Source organism: Equus asinus, chromosome 16 (genome assembly GCF_041296235.1).
Source record: "Equus asinus isolate D_3611 breed Donkey chromosome 16, EquAss-T2T_v2, whole genome shotgun sequence".
Classification (NCBI taxonomy): domain Eukaryota; kingdom Metazoa; phylum Chordata; class Mammalia; order Perissodactyla; family Equidae; genus Equus; species Equus asinus.
The window spans coordinates 29672552-29692642 of NC_091805.1; the positions used below are offsets into that span (position 1 = coordinate 29672552).

The following is a 20091-nucleotide window of genomic DNA, read 5'->3' on the forward strand; positions in this document are numbered from 1 at the left end:
GTAGCTATGTGAGCGTTTGAAAAGTGGCTAATGTAAATGAGGAGTAAATTTTTAATTGTACTTATTTTAATTAATTTAAATTTAAAGAGCTAGATGTAACAAGTGGCTACCTTACTAGACAGTACAGGAAAATATCAGATGCCAAAACTGTGAGATCTTAAACAAATGTCATCTATTCGGGGGGCAGCACAGAGTATGCAGGGATTCAGGGCAAAGCGGATCAGAGAACTGGAGTTTGAAGTCCAGCTCCAGCACTTAGTAGGGGTCTGACACTGGGCTCACTTATTACTTAAGCTCACTTAACTGTGGTTTGCCCTTCTGTAAAATGGGGATAAGAACACCACTTTCATAAGGCTATTTTTAGGATTAAGATGATGTAGGTTTACCACAGTGCATAGTACAAAATAAGGACTATTAAATAGATGGCAACTACTATTTTTAAAGATAATTTTCAAAACTCTTCATCAAACAAAGTAATTTTATTTTATTACCAGCATTATAGCATCAAGGACCTTTTTATTTCAATCTCTAGGGTAAATTAAAAATTGCAAAAAGGAAAACAAGGTGCAAAAGAAAAAAAGAAAGGAAAAAGTATTTTCCTACTAAGAATTAGTATATGGGTGCACAACAGAGGCACAGGAACAGGAAATATGATTCACATCTAAAATTTAAATTGTTCAGAGCCTTGTCACGCAGATATAATGTTTTATTCTATGTTCTGAATTAGCAGTAAGTTTGAAAAGATAAAACTGAGGAAAAATCAGAATAATAGTAAAATATTTAAAGATCTTAAAATTTTTCATCATTCTGATACGGTTTATACACTATCCTCCTCGATTCATCAATGGATGACTTCAGAAATAGTCACAATTTTTTCCCAATATTGTAGTACATATAACAAATGCATTAAATAATCATTCATATTTTGTATCATTTTAAGAAAGACCTGAAGTTTTTATATTATTTTGATATAACACAAGTATTTGGCACATTTCAAATATTTGTTGAAATCCTTTGTAGATTTGATCATCCTTAACAGGAAATGATTGACATATGTCCCTAACACCGTTTGTTTAAATATCCTCCTTCTGGTGAAAAAATTTTAGTCAAATGAAAATATTACTATTACTATAAAAATCTTTAAAGCAATATTCTACATCCATTCCTCATGTTCTATTATTTGATGCCATTTTTCTTCCAAGTGGGAATCAGAGCCCCAATCCTCTGACATACTTATAGGGATGCTCTTCGGGAGAATTAAGACCTATGGGCTTGTTAATAAGTATTTCATGGTAACAAACAAACGGTAGGATGTGTGAAAAGATTAACACCCTCTTTACTTCTTGTATTATTTTTCTAAGTTTCCACCAGACTTTAAGATCTGCAACAACGTTAGGAAGGAAAAATGGTTAAGAATTCCTTACTAAAATTTTGGACCATATGACATAGAGACTCATTACATAAGACACTATAAAATTATCAAATACATTATTTTAAAATGATAGTTTCACATAGAAAGTACAATTAAACTTTTGCTCTGGAAACTAATCATAAATTATCATATTTAAAATGAACGGATCTGTTTTGCTTGCTAAACTCAAAACCCATCAAACAGTACTACTGAGGTTAAGACTAGGAAATTACTGAAATACTCAGTTAACAATTTTAAAGTCTCTGCTCTCACACAGATTTGACCTACCTTACTTTCCCGAGAAACAGGCAGTCGCAGTAATGAATCATTGCCTACATCTCCCATAAGGAAGTTTGTCAGGCTACCCAGGGATTTAAAAAAAAGCAATAGAAATAAAAAGACAAGTCGTTACACTGCTCTGTCATAGGCTTTACATTCAACACATAATCTAGAACCAATTTTTTTCTAGTAAGACCCTTAGAAATAAACTCCTAGGAATCTATTCACATAAACCACAGCCACTTGCAAATGGAAGCTGCTTCTAAACAGCTATCAAGACACCTCCAAATACAGTAATCAAAGAACATAGAATGTAGCTTTGCCAAAGCTGTGATAATATTTTATATTGGTTAATACTTTACTTTTCATGTATCTACTCAATTAAGGACATACCCTCACTGAAAGACCTAGGCCCAAATTTCTCTAAATGACAGTCCTCTACTTACATATTCCCAAAGGTAACGGCCAAGGTTTCAATGGAAGAAAACACTTCTCTGAAGAGATCGTTTTTGTTTTCTTCATTAACTTCTGTGAAGTTCACGGCTATAGAGAAAGGTTGGTTACAATAAATGAGGGTGAAAATATCTTAAACTACATTTATACAAAGTCATTTAATCCCTTAAAAACCCACCATTACTTCTAGAAGCATTAGAAGATTCAGAAAACTGAAAAGCCGAATACACAAAACAGACATGATGTTCAAATTCTTCATTAAAGAAATCATACAAAAGAATTAGCTTGCATAAAAGTAGCTGGCATTCCAAACTGACTACTCCACGCATTACATAATTCGACACATCTAAAAAATGAGTCGGTGTGAAATCAATCGGTGTTGGACTCACACAGTCCCTGTCACACCAGACCTCTCTCACTAAGAGTGCACCGCGCTATTTTCTCTTGCTTCTTGCTTCATGGCATTTTTTAAAACAGCTAAACACACTATGGCTCTCTTAAGTCAATATGAAGTACAATTTCTCTAGGAATTACCAATAATTGAAGTCATATATACATTCGACATAGCATAAAATCTATAATATAGAGCCTAACACATAAAAAACACCCAATGCTTAAAAAATTTAAATTCTTATTTATTTATAGCCTATTTCCTACAGGTTCTTGGGCTCTGAGGTCCATGTTAATTGATATATAGCTGTCTTTTGTTTACCATAGGGATATTCTAACATTTTGTGTTTTGTTAAAACAAATTGTGAAACATAACTGAAAAAGGTTTCTTACTATAACTTCTTCCGCATGCATCTTTGTTAAAAGCCCAGATACAATTTACCGAGACAAAATCTGAAGGTGGAATTGGCAATTTTTTTAAAGTAACCTATTCTACTCAGGATGAGTGTAAGGAGCAACTGGCTCCCTGTATCTACCCTCCCCAGGATCCCTGCCAATAAAGGGAAGGTAGAGAAACCTGGTGGAGAGGAAGCCATCCTTTGCTTTAACAGAGTTGTTCTTAAGCTTAGCGGAAGATCAGAATTACCTACAGAGTTTTAAACACAGTCTGGGTCCCACCACCAAAGTTTCAGATTTCACAGGTCTGGGGAAGCACAGATCTTTGTTCAAAACCTCTCCCAGGGAATCTAATGTGTAACTAGGGCTGAAAATGCTGGAAAGCAAGGATTCCTAAGCAAGGATGAATTAAACCTCAAGACTGTAAACCTCATGAAATTATAACCAAGATTTTACATGTATAAGCCTTTGTAGATGAGAGGAGCTAAGGTCTCTATCTTTCATCAGATTCTTCTTAGTATCCCTGATACAAACAAAAAGAAAAACTTAAGAACTATCGTAAATAATTTAAAAAATATTTTTGGACTTGTGCTCTGGCCATGACAGAAAAACAGGCTTACACTTCTGCCTGAAACAACTAAAAGAAACCCAGACAAAAATACATGAAACAACAGTTTTCAAGACATTGGCTATCAGGCAACACAGCACAGGAATCCTGACAGATAGAAACAAACATGGTGAACTCTACCACTAACCCAGCTTACTGCCTAATATCACACAAAGTAGATTTCTGAGCCAAGGAAACTACCAGAGACAAAGAAGATCATTTTATAATGATGGAGGAGTCAATTCATCAAGAGGACATAACAATGCTATACATTTATGCACCTAATAACTTCAAAATGCATGAAGCAGAAACTAATAGAACTGTAATGAGAAACAGACAATTTCATAGTTATAGACAGAGATTTCAATGCCCCTCTCCCAATAAGTGACAGAACATGTGGATGGAAAATTGGTACAGCTATGAAAGACTTCAACAATACTATCTGCCACCTTGACCAGACAGACATTTATAGAACACTCCACCCAATAACAGCAAAACACAAGTTCTTTTCAAATGCACACTGAATATTTACCAAGATAGACCATATTATGGGTCATAAAACAAGTCTGAATGGGTTTAAAAGGATTCAAATCAGGCAAAATATGTTCTGTAACTAAATGGAATTAAATTAGAAATGACAAAGATCTCTGGAAAATCCCCAAATATTAGGAAACTAAATTAACACACTTCTAAATTAACTCACAGGTCGAAGAAGAAAAAAGAGAAATTAGAAAGTATTTTGACCAGAATGAAAATGAAAACAACATACAAAAATTGGTGAAAGAGAGGTACAGGGGGCAGAGAAAGCAGGCATTACAAAGGGGCATGAATGATCTGGATTGTGACGGTTTCATAAGAGTATGCATGTCAAAATTAACCAAATTGTACACTATAAATACGTGCAGTTTATTGTATGTCAATTATACCTGAATAAAGCTATTTTAAAAATATCATTAGAAAGTAGACTTTAAATAGTAATTTATAATGTAATACCAGCCAAAATACAAAGCCTACTCATATTTCCTAACTTTAACCTATTTGACTTTAAAGAAAAAAATACTTTATAACACTACCCAAAATTCAATAATTATTCTTTCTTTCCTATGAATATACATTTTCATAGCATTAAACATGACTGGGAGATTAAAAAAAAAATAATCGTGAGCAGTAGAAAGACAGTTATTTGAATGACCTTCCTTCCTTATCTTCATCCCTACATGAATGAGGTGATACTCACCTAATGAAAATTCCTATTACTCCCCTGGCCTCCATTTCGAAACAGCCCTATATTTCTAATATCCTTTCTCTTTTCTGCTCCTGCTCAGTGTTTCAAAGAAGAGTTTTTGGCTCCCTTCCGATAATAAATCTTCCCACTCTCCTGCATTCTCTCAAACCCTACACCACCATTGCGCCTTCCTCATAGCTTCACTGCCTCCCATTCACCTGACATTTTTCTTATGGTAGTAACATACCCAAATCTTTCTTATGTGAAAAAATTTTCATTTTACCATGTTTCTTTTTAAAGGTACCACCCAATCTAATTTAACATTTCTTTACTGCCAAACCTGTATCAACAGGTCTGACTTGACCAGGATTTGGCTTTTCATCCAATTTAATGGTTATTAAGGGTTGGAATACTTTTCCTGTAAAGTGCTAAATAGTAAATATTTAAGACTTAGGCGATATGGTTTGTTGCAACTATTCAACTCTGCCTAAAGGAGCCATACATACACGAATGAGATATGATGACAGATAAATAAGACTGGCTGTGTTCCAATAAAACTTTATTAACAAAAACAGGCAGCAGGTCAGATTTGGTCCACTGGTAGTTATTTTGATGACCCCTGGTTAAGCAAGGTTCTGAAGCCAGTCTGCCTAGGTTAAATCCTAACTGTCCCTTACTAGGTTAAGTAACTTACGTGCTCTGTGCCTCCGTTTCCTCATTTATAAAATGGAGATAATACGCATTTTGAGAATTGTTGTGAAGCTTAAATGAAGTCAAAACAGCGTGTTACACAGAAAAATGCTCAATAAATGTTAGTTATTATTTTCATTCAATTCCAGTGAAGAACACTGTCAACAATAACCTCCTACTAGCCAAACTTGGAGGTCTTTTTTCTTCTTTTTTTTGAGGAAGATTAGCCCTGAGCTAACTACTGCCAGTCCTCCTCTTTTTGCTGAGGAAGCCTGGCCCTGAGCTAACATCGTGCCCATCTTCCTCTACTTCATATATGGGATGCCTACCACAGCATGGCGTGCCAAGTGGTGCCATGTTCACACCTGGGATCCGAACTGGCGAACCCCGGGCCACCAAGAAGCAGAACGTGCGCACTTAACCACTGCGCCACCGGGCCGGCTCCTGTCTTTTTTCTTCTAAGTTCTCATCCTACTTGACCATTCTGCAACTCTACCACTTAATAATATGCAATCTTGGACAAACTTGTCTACATCCCAGGTTTCTTATCTGCAAAATTGGAGCTGATGTAACAATAGTATTGACCTCAAAAATTTGCTGTGAGGATTAATGGGATAATCCATGTAAACAGCTTAGCAGTGTCTGGCATACAATAAGTACATCCTCAATAATGTCAGCTACTATTACTACAAATATTAACCGCTTCCTTCCATCTTGAACTATTCTGCTCTCTTAGAAGCAATGGGTTATAGCAAGCCAAGAGGTAAGGCTTCAGAGTTTCAGAGCTGAGTTCAGATTTGGCCTCTACCACATCCTGAGTTACTCTGGATACATGACCTAACTTCAATCTCTTCATATGGAAAACGGATCATTGTTGAAAGGAATGACAGGAAATAAACAGAAAGAGCGTAGGGTACAGGGCTTGGTATCCGGTAACACGAGAGCCCTCACGTTCTACACCTAACTGTAGATGATGTGCACTTCACACAGTCGCTCCCACTGAGCCTGCAGTTCTCTTCTTGGCTTTCTTCTCTACACATTATCCCCAGAGAACCCCTTTCAGACCTTGAAGGGAATGAATCCTTAAACTGCCTGACTAGTTTTAGCCTCTGAGCTCCAGACCCACATTTCCCATAGTCTGTTGGATATACTCCTTCCCTGCTTCCCAGTCTTTACCCACCGGCGCTGCAGTCTCAGCCTGTGCTAAACTGAACTCTATGGTCCTTTCTGCTCTGCCCTCGGGCCTACACTTTTCCATACATTCCTTAGCTCATTAGCTTCACTTTCAAAAGGCCTCTAAAATATTTTTGTTCTTCCTTTCCATTCCCATTGCCACTGACTTAGTTCTAAAGGCCACATTTTGTCTCTAGTCTGGACTATTTAACCACCTGCTAATTGGTATTTACGTCTCCACTCTCTCCCCCCATTAGCCGTTCTTCAAAATCTCATCAAAATTTTGCTGAAGGTTTAAATAACTGTTTCCCTTGGGGTCCCTATCAAGTCAAAACAAGAAGCACTAAGACACATTTAGTATCTCCTTAAGAAGAGCTGGATTCTCACTTTTCTTTTCTATTCTCTGTCATATTTTAAAAATGCTGGTCACAATCCACCAACTTGATGCCACAAATCAGAGCCCACGGTTTGAAAACCACTGAATTAAAAAATATAATGGAAGAAAATTTTCACCATTTTCATGGGAAAAAAATGCTTAGGGGAAAAAATTTTTTAAAGCTACAAGATTTACAAAATGAAAACTTTAAGTTGCTTCTGAGAAATACAAAAGACAACTTGAAGAAACGAAATGCATACTATATTCTCAGAAATGCTAAATATACATTCTCTTTAATTTATAAATTTAATCATAAATTAATTTATAAATTTATAAATATAACTCAATGTACCAATGGATATATTTTAGAACTAGACAAGCCATTTCAAAAATCCTGATAGAGGGCTGGCCCCATGGCCAAGTGGTTAACGTTCCATGAGCTCTGCTTCAGCAGCCCAGGTTCACAGGTTCAGATCCCAGGTTTGGACTTAACTCTACTCATCAGCCATGCTGTGGAGACACCCCACATACAAAAAATAGAGGAAGACTGGCACAGATGTTAGCTCAGGGCTAGTCTTCCTCAAGCAAAAAAGAAAAAAAAGAGGAAGATTGGCACACACGTTAGCTCAGGGTGAATCTTCCTCACAAAAAAATAAATACTGATGGAAAAATAAAATCCTGAACAAGAAGAGTAATGGAAAGAGGTGCTATCTCTACAGATACTAAAACATATGCTAAAACTACAATAAAAACAGTGTGGTACTGGCACATGAACAAACAAATCAATGGGACAGAATAAGGTCCAGAAATAAATATATGTGACAATTTAGTGTATTTATGATAAAGATGGCATCTCAAAATCAGCAAGGAAAAGATGAATTATTTGATCAATTAGTTAGACATGTAGGTACTCTACAATGTATCAAAGACTTAAATTTAATAAATGACACCATGCAAACATTAGAAGAAAAAACACTTGAGTATGCTATTATAATCTCAGAGCAGGGCAGTCCTTCCTAAAACTAAGACCCAAAATCATACAAAAGATTGATCTTTTGAACTTGAAAATAAAATAAAACAAAATACCATAAGCAAATCAAAGGACAGAAAACAAACTAAAGAAAATCTGCAGTTATATCAAAGATTAAGGGCTAATTTCACTTATGCAGGGTTTTTACAACTCAATACTAACAACAAAGACCAACAAACAAGAAAAAATGAATAACAGGTCAATTCACATAAAAGAATGTACAAATGGCTCTGAAACATATGAAAAGCTATTCAACTGCACTCAAAATGAGGGAAATGCAAACCAAATCTACACTGAGATACCAATTTTTACTCTCAGACTGGATAACAAAGCTGGGTGAGCAGCTCTGTTGGCAAGGGTGCAGGAAACGAGCCTTGTCAGCACTGCTGTCAGGAGGGCCGAAACTCCGCAGAGCACATCTGGCAATATCAAAAATATAAATGCACGCGCCCTCTGACCCGGGAGCCACCCATCTAGGACTTTACAGGGCAAGTCACCGCGGCACTGTCTGTAACAGAAAAAAACTGCAAACAATCCAAACACCTATTAGTAGTGAACCGGTTAAATACGTTATAGTATATCAATGTAACGGATTACCATACAGCTTTGAAAAAAGTAACAAAAGAACAAGGAAATCCTTTATGTACAGATAACTGAGAACAATGAGTAAGGGGCAGAATGGGACATTTGCATAAAGAGGGGGGTAAAAAAGGGAACATGTTGTTTTCGCTTGTATGTGCATAATACCTCTGTGAAAAGATAGACAAAAACTAATAGTTGTTGCTTATCTAGGGAAAGGAATGGATGGTTAAGAGTCTGAGGTAGAAAAAAACTTCACCGTTGAATACTTTTTTATATTATTTGCATTATAAACTGTGTGAATGAATTGCCTATTAAAAAAAATTAAACTTTCAAAAGAGAAACAAATACAAGGCTTCTACAATTTTGGATGCATACCTAAAGCTTATTTTTCTTTTTTATTTGCCAATTTTTAAATAAACGGCAAAATACAGATCCTGAAAAACCTAAATAAATGGTCCTTTTAATTGATATTACAAATAAGATTGACCAAAATCATTGAAAATAAATACCAAGTACATAGTAACTTGCTGAATGCCGAAACGTTTTTATCTACTTCAAAAATAAGTTGTATCTCTCTTACCACATTGCCAATATTTTGTCAGACTGAGCTTCCCGTTTAGAACAGGAGGAGACACAGGAAATACAAATCACTGCTAGAATGAATGGGGAAAAGCCACGGATTTCTCTTTTAAAGTCATTAAAAGGTAAATTCCACATTTAAGATAAAAAATAAGAGGAGGCAACGATTGCAATTTTATTCCAATGCACTTGTCATGCCTAGGAAGTAAGACAGATTTCATGCATTCAAATCTGTTGTAGCACAAACAAGATTATACCTCCCTGACTCTAAAGTTATTCTGTATGTATTATTATTTTTTTTTTAACAGTTTGGTAGATTTGCAAAATGCCCTTGACAGTTAAGGCCTCCAAAACAAGTCAGGTCAAATTTGTTTTTTAAATGTAATCACAGGGTTAGGACAAAATGATCTCCACCTTGCTGACAGCTTTGTGATCCTAATATACAAATAGTTCTTCTTTAAGGTTTTCTTTAAAACAGAAATTAAAATGTACCTTTAGAGGTTTTTGGAAAACATTAAAGTAGTATATGCAAGACCTTTAGACTGCTACGGAACAGACATTCAAAAATGCTTTCTACCTCCTCCTTGCCTTTCCAAGGGTTTGAAAACTAAATTATCACTAAATGAAAAAATTAAGTAAGCTCTGATTCGACCTCAATTTTTCAGGTCATTGAATATTTCTCATTTGGGGTATCAATGATATTTTTAGATGGTCTCAACAATAAGAGTGGGGGGGTTATTTAAAAAGATAAATTTACACCAAAAACCCCACAATTTTTAAAGTTTGCTAGTCTCATGGAGTCCTACTGAGACAGAATAAGTTTCCCAATAACAAAGTAATCATTTTTTTCTTTCTTTTTTCTTTAAAAGGAACCATCTGAAATAGGCCAGAGCACTCTGTTGTTGTTGTTCTTTTTTTTAGTGAGGAAGATGGGCCCTGAGCTAACATCTATTGCCAATATTCCTCTTTTTTTTCCTCCCCAAAGCCCCAGTATATAGTGGTATATCCTAGTTGTAGGTCATTCTAGTTCCCCTATGTGGGACACGACCACAGCATGGCTTGATGAGCTGTGCGTAGGTCCACACCCAGGATCTGAACCGGCAAATCCTGGGCCGCCAAAGTGGAGTGCACGAACTTAACCACTCGACCACGGGGTTGACCCCAAAGTAATCTTTTAAATTTCATCCAACACAAAAGTAAAATTGTAACAAAAATCCCAAGGGTAAAGGGTAAAGTCATAGCGGGAAATAATATTCAAAAGATTGCTTTACCTCAAAGAAAACAAGATCTTCAAGGCAGCTGAGAAGCCTCTTCCTCAAGTCTGTTTCTGGAATGTGGACACCAACTACACACAGGCACACTCCTTCCCCAGGACATCCTGACTGCATACAATAGCCACTGACAACAATCGAATGAACCGTCGTCGCTATTTCCAACATGGAAATTTTACTATCTATAGACAAAAATTTCCCTCTCTAAGTTAAGTTAAATGGCACTTATAAACAATCTATTTTAAAATAAATGTGGTTACTAAGCGACTTTTTAAAAGTCATAACAGAAGCTATCCATTTTTCCCATTTAAAACCATCTAAATTTTTTCTTTTAATGCTTGAAATACAGAAAAAAGAGAACTACACAAACACGATAAATCTATGTCCAAAAGTAGGCGAGGCGGTTCTTAAGTATACGGACTATATTTTACTGGCAGGGTTTTTTTTCCTTTTCCTGCCTCATCCCTGACACTTGCCCTTTGCCCTCTCCAGATAGGAGTGTGTTCACCAATTGCGTCATGTTCCTCACATCCAGAGTTCTTTTACAAGTGCCCTATGTCGCAGCCCCCAACCCCCCTCTAGCCCAGTTAATGTCCTCTCAACCTTTCAGACTTAGGACAGGTAATCCCTCTCCTCAAAGAAGCCTTTCCTTTCCTTACTCAATCCAAGGTGAGTAACTTTTTATAGTTACAATATTTGAATTCATACTACCCATCAGTGACATTTAACACTGACAATCATTTTTTCAAAGCCTGCACTTTTTAACTTCTATGAAATCTTTCTCCAGATCATCTCCCCACTTCTCAGCCGTTTCTCAGGTTCCTCCACCTTCTCTCTGTCCCCCTGATCTCATACTCAGTCCTCTATTTACTCTGCACATGAGTGGGTGTCGCCCTCTCCCATCTAGACATCAACTCTCAAGTCCACATCTTCAACACCAAACTTCAACCTAATCCCTGACATTCAACCTGTCCTGTATTTCCTCAAATCAACACCCAGCCCCTCTCCTGGAACAACCACAGTCCACTGGTACCATACCCCAGCTTCTGCCTTAGATGAGACTGTCGACCCTCATCTAGCGCAGTACCTCCAACAATCTGCCAACTGAACTCCTGCCTCCAGGCTCCTTCTTCTCAAATATTCCCTTCACCCTCATTCCTCCTTATATCCTGCAGCCCAGAATAAGAGATTCGAACACTCTTGGGTGGCAAACCATTTCATCAGAGGATAACGTCCCAGTTCTTGATTCTTTTAGTATATATACACACAGACATAATATACACACACACATAATAAACTTATTTTACAATTTTAGTTTCATTTTTTCACATTTTAAAATAAGGTCCCTTAATTGTCTTCTTTTTCTCCATTTGGTTCCCTCCTTTAAGTGGAGTCACTACAAATGACCATTTTCCAGCACCAATTGTCCTCACATAACAAAGACTTTTTGTACACTGATAACCTAAAGAGCATGAACTCTTCCAAAAACCTCAAGAATTTTAACTGTCTGTTGTTTATTTCAGTTAGTACTTTTAAAGTGTTTCTTCTCAAGAAAAGTTTTAACTAATTTTTTTTTTTTGATGAGGAAGACTGTCCCTCAACTAACATATGTGCCGATCTCCCTCCATTTTTTATGTGAGACACCACCGCAGCATGACTCGATGAGTGGTGTGTACGTCCACGCCTGGGATCCGAACCAGCAATCCCCAGGCTGCCAAAGCAGAAGGCACGAACTTAACCACTATGCCACAGGGCTGGCCCCTACAGTTTTAATTTTTAAGAGAGTTTTAGATGTTACTTAGTGGGAATATTTAAATATCAAAGTACACACAACTCCTCCTGATCCACACGATACCAACGCTGTGAGAAGAGATGGCTCTATAGTCATGATGGAGCACAGTGTATCACTAGGATCCTTTTTGCCCATACCAACCCACTTGCAATATATCTTTCTTACCTTTCACTTTTGCAGTAAGCATTTCTGCAGCATTTTGAAGATCAACAGAATTGAGGTTCTGATGTTTATTCATTACAGACTTTAAAACACGGAGAAGTTCATCCAGACGTATATGAATGACTTCTTTAAAACAGTCTTAAAAAGGAAAAAAACTTTTTAAAATTTGTTTCCAAAACCAAGTTTCAGGAATCTGAACTATGAAAGACCATTTTGAACACATTTTAAGTAGAAGCAGTGGCTCCACAATTTTTGCCTACTGTATGTTCATTTTTATTTCCACCATTGCAGTTATATACAATTTATACAGCCTTCAAAAAATCCTTAATCATTTTAGTTCAGTTAGGATTTCAGAGGCTCTCACAGTTATGGTCAATTTAATACCACTCTTTTCAGTTTTCTCAGTAAATATGCTCTCCAAATTCCCCCTGAAGCAACTTTATAAGGTAAGTTTTTTCTGCCTTGTAGTTTTTACTAGAATGTTTTTTATAATACATATGGTAACAAGAGTTAAAGCCCTACAATGTTTAACATATGAACTAAAATTAAAGAACACGTACATGTTAAGTTTCCATGTTAGAATTGATTCTCTGCATTAATGATCAGATATTGGAAGTCATTTACCCACAGACATATATATAAAGACCACCATTTGACCTGCCCATTTTTTAAACTGTGATATAATTTATTTATGATAAAATACACATATCTTTATATGGTTCAATGAATTTTTGTGTTTTTTAGAGAAATTGAATTAGTTACCAATAATGAAAAATTGGAGCATCGCCTCGTTACAAAAATTCCAGATTTCTGCCTATTCTTGAAAAATCAAAATCTGGTTGTACCACATCCTCTTTGGCCACACACAGCTGAACAGAGCGGCCCTGCTCTCTTAGGTCTGAGTTCTTTCTCAGTCCCCACGTGTCTACTCTCATTTACACCAACCTTGGTCAGAGGGATGCAGACAGTGTTTTATAACCCCTGGAAATAAGGTGCATATAATTTATCATCCAAACAAACACACTCTAACAAGTGAAAAGGGGGGGGGGGGTGCTACTCATAGTGACACCAGCACAACAGGCATATTTCTGGATCACCATCCAGGAAAACCAGGAAGTATAATCATCCTAACCTTTAAAACCCTGAAGTAATCCCCAAAAGTATGAAAAGACAACTACCTTAAAACACGGTACTCTGATGTAATTTTCCTTTCCATAACCTTACCTGGCATTAGTGTTTAATAATAGTTAACATTTATTATGTGCTTCCTATGTGCTATTTATTGGTGCTGTCGAGTCAATTCCGACACCTAGTGACCCCGTATACAGCAGAGTGGAACCCTGCTTGGTCATTTTGCACCATCTTCTCATCTTCCAATGCTCTATCAGACAATGATCCACTGCTATTCACAGGGTTTTCATGGCCAATTTTTTCAGAAGTAGGTAGCCAGGTTCTTCTTTCTCCTATGGGCTAGGCACTGTTAAAAGCACTTAAAGGATATTATCTCATTTAACTTTATCTACCTATTAGGTAGATAATTTTAAAATCGCCAATGTATGGATGAGAAAATGGAGTCACACAAGTTTAAAAAGTTATTAAGCCATGGGACCAAAGTTTGAACCCAGGGAGTATAATTCTAGAAGCCATGCTCTTAATACTATACTCCTTCCCTACTGAAATAGTTTAAAAAAACAAAAAACATTTTTAAAATACAGCGTTACTTTATAATTGTACAATTAATTTTTTCCAGAAATGTTAAAAGATAATCACTAGAAACAAAAACTGTCTTTAGGATAAAAAACAAAAACAAAAAATTCTATATCATCCATCAAATATTCCGTTCATTAGCAACACTATCAAGAGAGAGAAATATGTATAGTAAGAGCAGCAGGAAAGGAGGGGAGCTGGGTATATCGGGGCAAAGAGTATTTCAGGAAGAGGCAAAGAGGAATAGTTCAGAGAGTGACGGAAGCAGAGAGAACAGAGTGCCTTCAGGAGAAAATCTGACATCCATCTGACAAATTTCAATGACAGAAAAAGAAATACAGGAGAACAGGTGCTGGTGTAAGAAGTATCCTTGGAAAAGACTGGAGTTGATAAGAAAAAAGGCAAAGGAATTGCACATAAGTACTGTACTCTAGTTGATAAAGTATTCTCATTGAGGCTTCAGGTTAACAATTCTGATGCTGCCATACATCTATGCTGCAACTGAACAGCTGGGCAAATGGATGGTGGCAGCCATGTATCTCACTGTTGGACTGGAAATCTACAAATAAGCGGGGGGGGAAGCTATAATGATCGATGTGGTCACTGAGTTGGAGACTTCAGCAGGAATTCATGTTTAGCTTAATAGAGATACAGGAAGCCTTTAAAAACAGATATTGAAGTTGTTCCAAATCAAAATGCTGTTATATGTTTTTCAATTTTCTTAGTTTTAATTCCTAACACAGTAAATAATAACCACACATAAACCAAAACTCTTCAGGATCCTCAATAAGTTTCAACAGTATAAGGGGTCCTGAGAATATCTGCTATAGTTTTTCTTATAAATCACTGCAAAACATTCCCATCACTGTCAACATAATGTTTTACCATTTGAAATTCTTTTTCCTTTTCCTTTTTTGCTGAGGAAAATTAGCCCTGAGCTAACATCTATGCCAATCTTCCTCCACTTTATATGTGGATCACCATCACTGCATGGCTGATGAGTGGTGAGTGGTGTAGGTCTGTGCTCGGGATCCAAACCCGTGAACCCAGGCCACCGAAGGGGAGTGCACCAAACTTAACCACTATGCCACAGAGCCGGCCCCTTGAACTTCTTTTTTTCCTACAAGGAAGACTTCATAAATAACAAAAAGTAGTAACTGAATTATTTAGTAAAAAATTTCATAAGTAGCTCAAATTACCCTATAAATAAGTCCAATTTCCTATGATTGAACACACTTCTGAAGCCTATAAATCAACAGAAATGAACACAACAGCTAAAAAAAGAAAACGTTAATTACAAAGATTCATAAACTTTCTATATATTTGAGTGGACGAGTCAACTACTAGGACATCAGCATCAGTATACCCTGATAATACTTCAGCTGGGACTTCATAAATTAGCAAGTCCTTAATTACATTTCATAAGCGGGAAAAAATGTTCCATTTTTACCAAATGTTCTTTTTCCTTATAAAATACGAAAGCTACTTCAACTTATCTTAATGAAGCAGAAACCCTCTCAAATGGAAAATACAACTGTAAAAAAAAAAGTTTTAAGGAGTTTAAGCAGCTCCTTCACCAACACTGAATGCCACCCCCTCCCCCCTTCCCCAAAAAGCAGCAGTGATGAGCAAAGCAAGTGAGGCAGTAACTGTTCTCCCCCAACACGGAGGAAAGACAGGCGGCTGACCACTGTGGTAGAAAACAACAGGTTTAGATCAAGAAACCTAGGTTCTGACGCTTGATCTGCCACTTCCTTGAAATGACCATATACGAACCTCAATTTCTGTGATCTCAGATCCAGCATCAGTAAAATGGAACTAATAAGAACACCTGTTGTAGCTACCTTACAGATTGCTGTGAATATCAAATAAATTAACAGAAAACTGCTTTACAGTCTTAACATATATAGCTATTATTCCTATTAAATCTGCAAGCCATTCAAACTGAATACCTTTGAAAACAGATCTGTCCCACAAAGAATTACATTAAATAACAAATAGACATAGCAAGGTCCCACAATATTTTGGCTAATGAAAAAGAGACATTTTTTTCATGTCTCTTTTCATTTTTTCAGGAAGGTTGTTTTATTTTTATTTTATATGTAAAATCTAAATTAGCAAATTACTTGGAAGTAAAACAATTAAGAATATATTTTATAAAAATATTTCTATACCTATCAAGTTAAATTATAGCATTTAATTTAGTCATATAACTAAAATCAAGATAATTTTTAAATTTTATAGTGGCCACAGTGTAAATACAATAAAATTTAATTTATACTGAAGGTATTATATATGTGAATATTATAATGTCCAGCCAAAGTCTTAACGCTAGTTATCCAGAAGAGTAAAACTCCTAATCCCAAGCAATGTTTGCTTGTGTATCTACCATCCCTGTAATATGGTAATCTGAATTTTAATTTATTGTTTGGCTCACTTGTGCCATTTATTTTCTCCTGCATTCATCTTATCAAGTGAAAACAGATTAGCCAGCTCCACTTTTTGGTTCTCATGCATTAACACAATACCACAGTGTTTACATTGCAAACACTTCATGGAAATGCTTAAGTAAATAAATGAAAAAACCATGGTATTTTCCTTGATTTAAAAAAACTGACAATAATTTTTAAAATCAGTCTTGTTAATTCAGCTTAACCTATCTGGGAAAGCAATGAAAACAACAAGGAGGAAAAAAGTTCCAGAACTTATCACTGGGAAACTCCCTTTTTTGCTGTAATGACTTGTGAATTTACAGGATAAAAGCAAAGCCTGAACAGCAGCTTTCTTTATCCAGCCACTTTGGGATTGTAAAAAATAATAACTGCTGACATTTTAAAACACTTTATTCTAAGAGCTTTACATATATGACCTCATTCAATCTTCAGAACAACCCAGTGAGGTGGGTACTATTATCTCCTTTTAACAGGTAGAAACTGAGGCACAGAGAAGATAAGTAACTTACCCAAGGGTATACACAATCAGCAAGTGGCAGAATGAGGATTCCATCTCAAGTGTTCTGGCTCTAGAACTTGCTCTCTTAATCACTATGACGTATCGACATGGTTCAACAAGTTACGGCTTAATGACAGGTACTGGGCAATCTGATTTAACAGGCTTTAACTTCCGATCACATATGCCAGTTACTACTATAAATGGTGTTAAATATGTAAACTATTCTAGGCAAGTGCAGAGGAGGAAAACAATCGCCTAAGAGCTGGCACAGGTGTAGTAAATGAGCTACCTGTATTTCACAGTTCATTCCTTAGAAATTCATTTCATGTCTTCTAGGCACTAAGCCATAACCCATTAACATTCACATTAACTTCTCCTAAGTGATATCCATTAGAAATCACTTCTAGAGAAGTTTACTTCTAAAAGAACACAGCAGGATGTATCTGAGACTAGCAACTTAATGTTTCTAATATTTCAGAAAATTTCTGGCACACTGTACAGGCTGAAAGTTAAGTAACAGTCATCAATGGTAAAATTAACACTCAATGAAATTTGTCTGAAATAAATTTATACATCTTCCTGTATATTCACCCTGGAAAAAAAACTGAGTTAATCCACAAGACATGATTTCAGTTAAGACTGAAAATTTATGCAGAATTTCCCTCTCAGAACAGAACATATTATTTAATGGCATTAAATTTTTTATTTAACTCCTTCCACTTAATAAAATTTGCTTTAGAAAGTTAACATACCTATTTTGACTACAGTTCTGTCAAATTTAGGACCTAGAATTCATCAGAAGCTATCACTTAGGGGATCAGTTACGTTTTTACAAAATAAAAGTGATACACTCTTAAATTAGAAAGCATTTTTTTAAAACTAGAGAACTAGTTTATCTGAAACTGATGATAAAGTTTTATCTTCCTTTCTAGCTTATTTTAAAAACAAAACAGAACAGCAAGGTACACACTGCAACAGAAAACTTTTATTTAAAAAATAGTGATATTCAAAAAGCTACAAGAAATATTAGACTATCTGCTGATTTTCCTTCAAATGGCAGTGGACACTTCTAGGCACTGAGTACCAGAAAAATTAAGTAATTTGCACTGTTCTTCCTAGCCCAATTAAAAAGGCTTGCACTTTTCAAATTCCCAGATTTTGAGCTTCCCTGACTCGTGTCCCACTTGGGAATGAGGAGATCTGTCACAAAGCCAGAGTTTAAGATTACTGTATAAGCTCGAGGAACATATATGAATCCGGTATTTGGAATTCAAAACACATTATTCCTCAGCGGGACAACCATAAGTCTGAATTGGTACTTCTCCTGCAGATATACTAATCTGCAGTGTTATATTTAAACATGGAAGACATAAGTATAATTGAGTGCCTTCAGCATTTGAATACAAGAAGCAAAATTTGCCTCTGTAATTACTCATAATGCACCTTAATGACACTGGATAGAGATCTAAAACTTCAAGTTCCACGTCTGCTACTTGTGTAAGACCACAGGATAACCTGCTCCCAGAAATAAGCAGTGGATGGAGAATCAACAAACTCTATCACTTACCCTATCCAAGCAAGTGTTTTCACGGCCCTCTGATCTCCCACATTTAGCTCTCCATTTTCATTTGTAAAGAAAACCCTTAAAGACAAACTGCATACACATCTTAACCCTGCTGGGAGCACAGAGCTCTCTGGCAGACACTTACTCTTTGTAATCAGTTCCTCAACAACTACCGCAACATGAGCTTCACATTCGCACTCGGGAAATTTTCATCAACATCACACTTAACATACCTATCATAAAACTCATATTAAAAAAATCCTATAGACTAGTGGGAGGCACAAGGCCTCTAAAATTTGCACTATGTAGTTTGACATCAAATACCTAGCTGTCTTCTTCAGCTCTGAACTATCAATATTCAGAACAACATAGAATCTCCAACTCCAATCCAATTTTGAATCACAGAATTACAAAATTGATGGCAAGTGGTGCAAGCACCTCATTCCTAACAAATTATCATATGACTTAAGCCATATTCCAAAACTAGTCAATAGCACAACTAAGCCTAGAACCTAGATCATGTAATGCTCTTTCCAGAGCTCTTTCTGCCATCCCTTACCACCAATTTAACCAAACTGTATAACGTGGCTGGAAACTGATCTGCTGATCCAAACCAAAGAAGGGCACGAAAGCTGCACACTCCACAGGCGGCTTAAGGAAGGGGATTGCAAATAGACCCCAAGAGTTCCTTTTTCTAGGTAAACTATTCTTAAATTTGCTCCATTACAAACTTTTTCTGGGTTTCCTTTTAATGCTATAGAAATCAAAAATAGCTCAAGAATTCATCTCTCCTTTTTTTTTTTTATTAAAGATTGGCACCTGAGCTAACGACTGTTGCCAATCTTCTTTTTTTTCTTCTTCTTCTCCCCAAAGCCCCCCAGTACATAGCTGTATAGTCTAGTTGTGAGTGCCTCTGGTTGTGCTATGCTGGTGCCACCTCAGCGTGGCCTGACAAGCAGTGCCATGTCCTCGCCCAGGATGCGAACTGGCAAAACCCTGGGCCGCCGAAGCGGAGCACTCGAACTTAACCACTCGGCCAGAGGGCTGGCTCCTCATCTAAATGTTCTTGAGATTGATAAAGGCCAAATGTCTACACCAGCACTGTCCAACAGAAATTTCTGTAATGATAGAAATTTTTGTATCTTCACGGTCCAAAATGGTAGCCACTAGCCACAGGTGTCTAAGTACTTATATGTGGCTACTGCAACTGAGGAGCTGAATTTTTAATTTTAATTAAATTTAAATAGCCACATATCTAGAGACTACCATATTGGAGAGTGCAGGTCTAGATAATCCCCATCAGAAAAAGAACTGGCTAATAAAATAATGAACACCGAGCAGCGTTTTTAGAGTACCTGCCATGGGCAGCAGCTGAGATAGCAGGAAAGAACACATCACTGTGCGTTCGTAACCTCTGGGTTCCAAATGAAGCCACCATTCCTCCGCAATAAG

General features: G+C 36.5%; 1 protein-coding gene across 5 annotated transcripts in view; it reads right to left on the minus strand.

Annotated features, from left to right (window-relative positions):
- Positions 1-20091, minus strand: part of ARHGAP29 (Rho GTPase activating protein 29) — a 71939-nt gene that overhangs the window by 31498 nt on the left and 20350 nt on the right. For 4 of the 5 annotated variants that reach the window (XM_044748870.2, XM_070486865.1, XM_044748871.2 and 1 more), the window contains 3 exons: positions 12420-12554; positions 2137-2233; positions 1700-1772 (listed from right to left, as the gene is read on the minus strand). In XM_044748870.2, coding sequence (XP_044604805.2) covers positions 1700-1772; positions 2137-2233; positions 12420-12554 — 305 coding nt within the window. Of the gene's footprint in view, positions 1-1699; positions 1773-2136; positions 2234-10462; positions 10645-12419; positions 12555-20091 lie in introns of those variants that run through there. The other variant, XM_070486868.1, reaches the window with a different exon arrangement.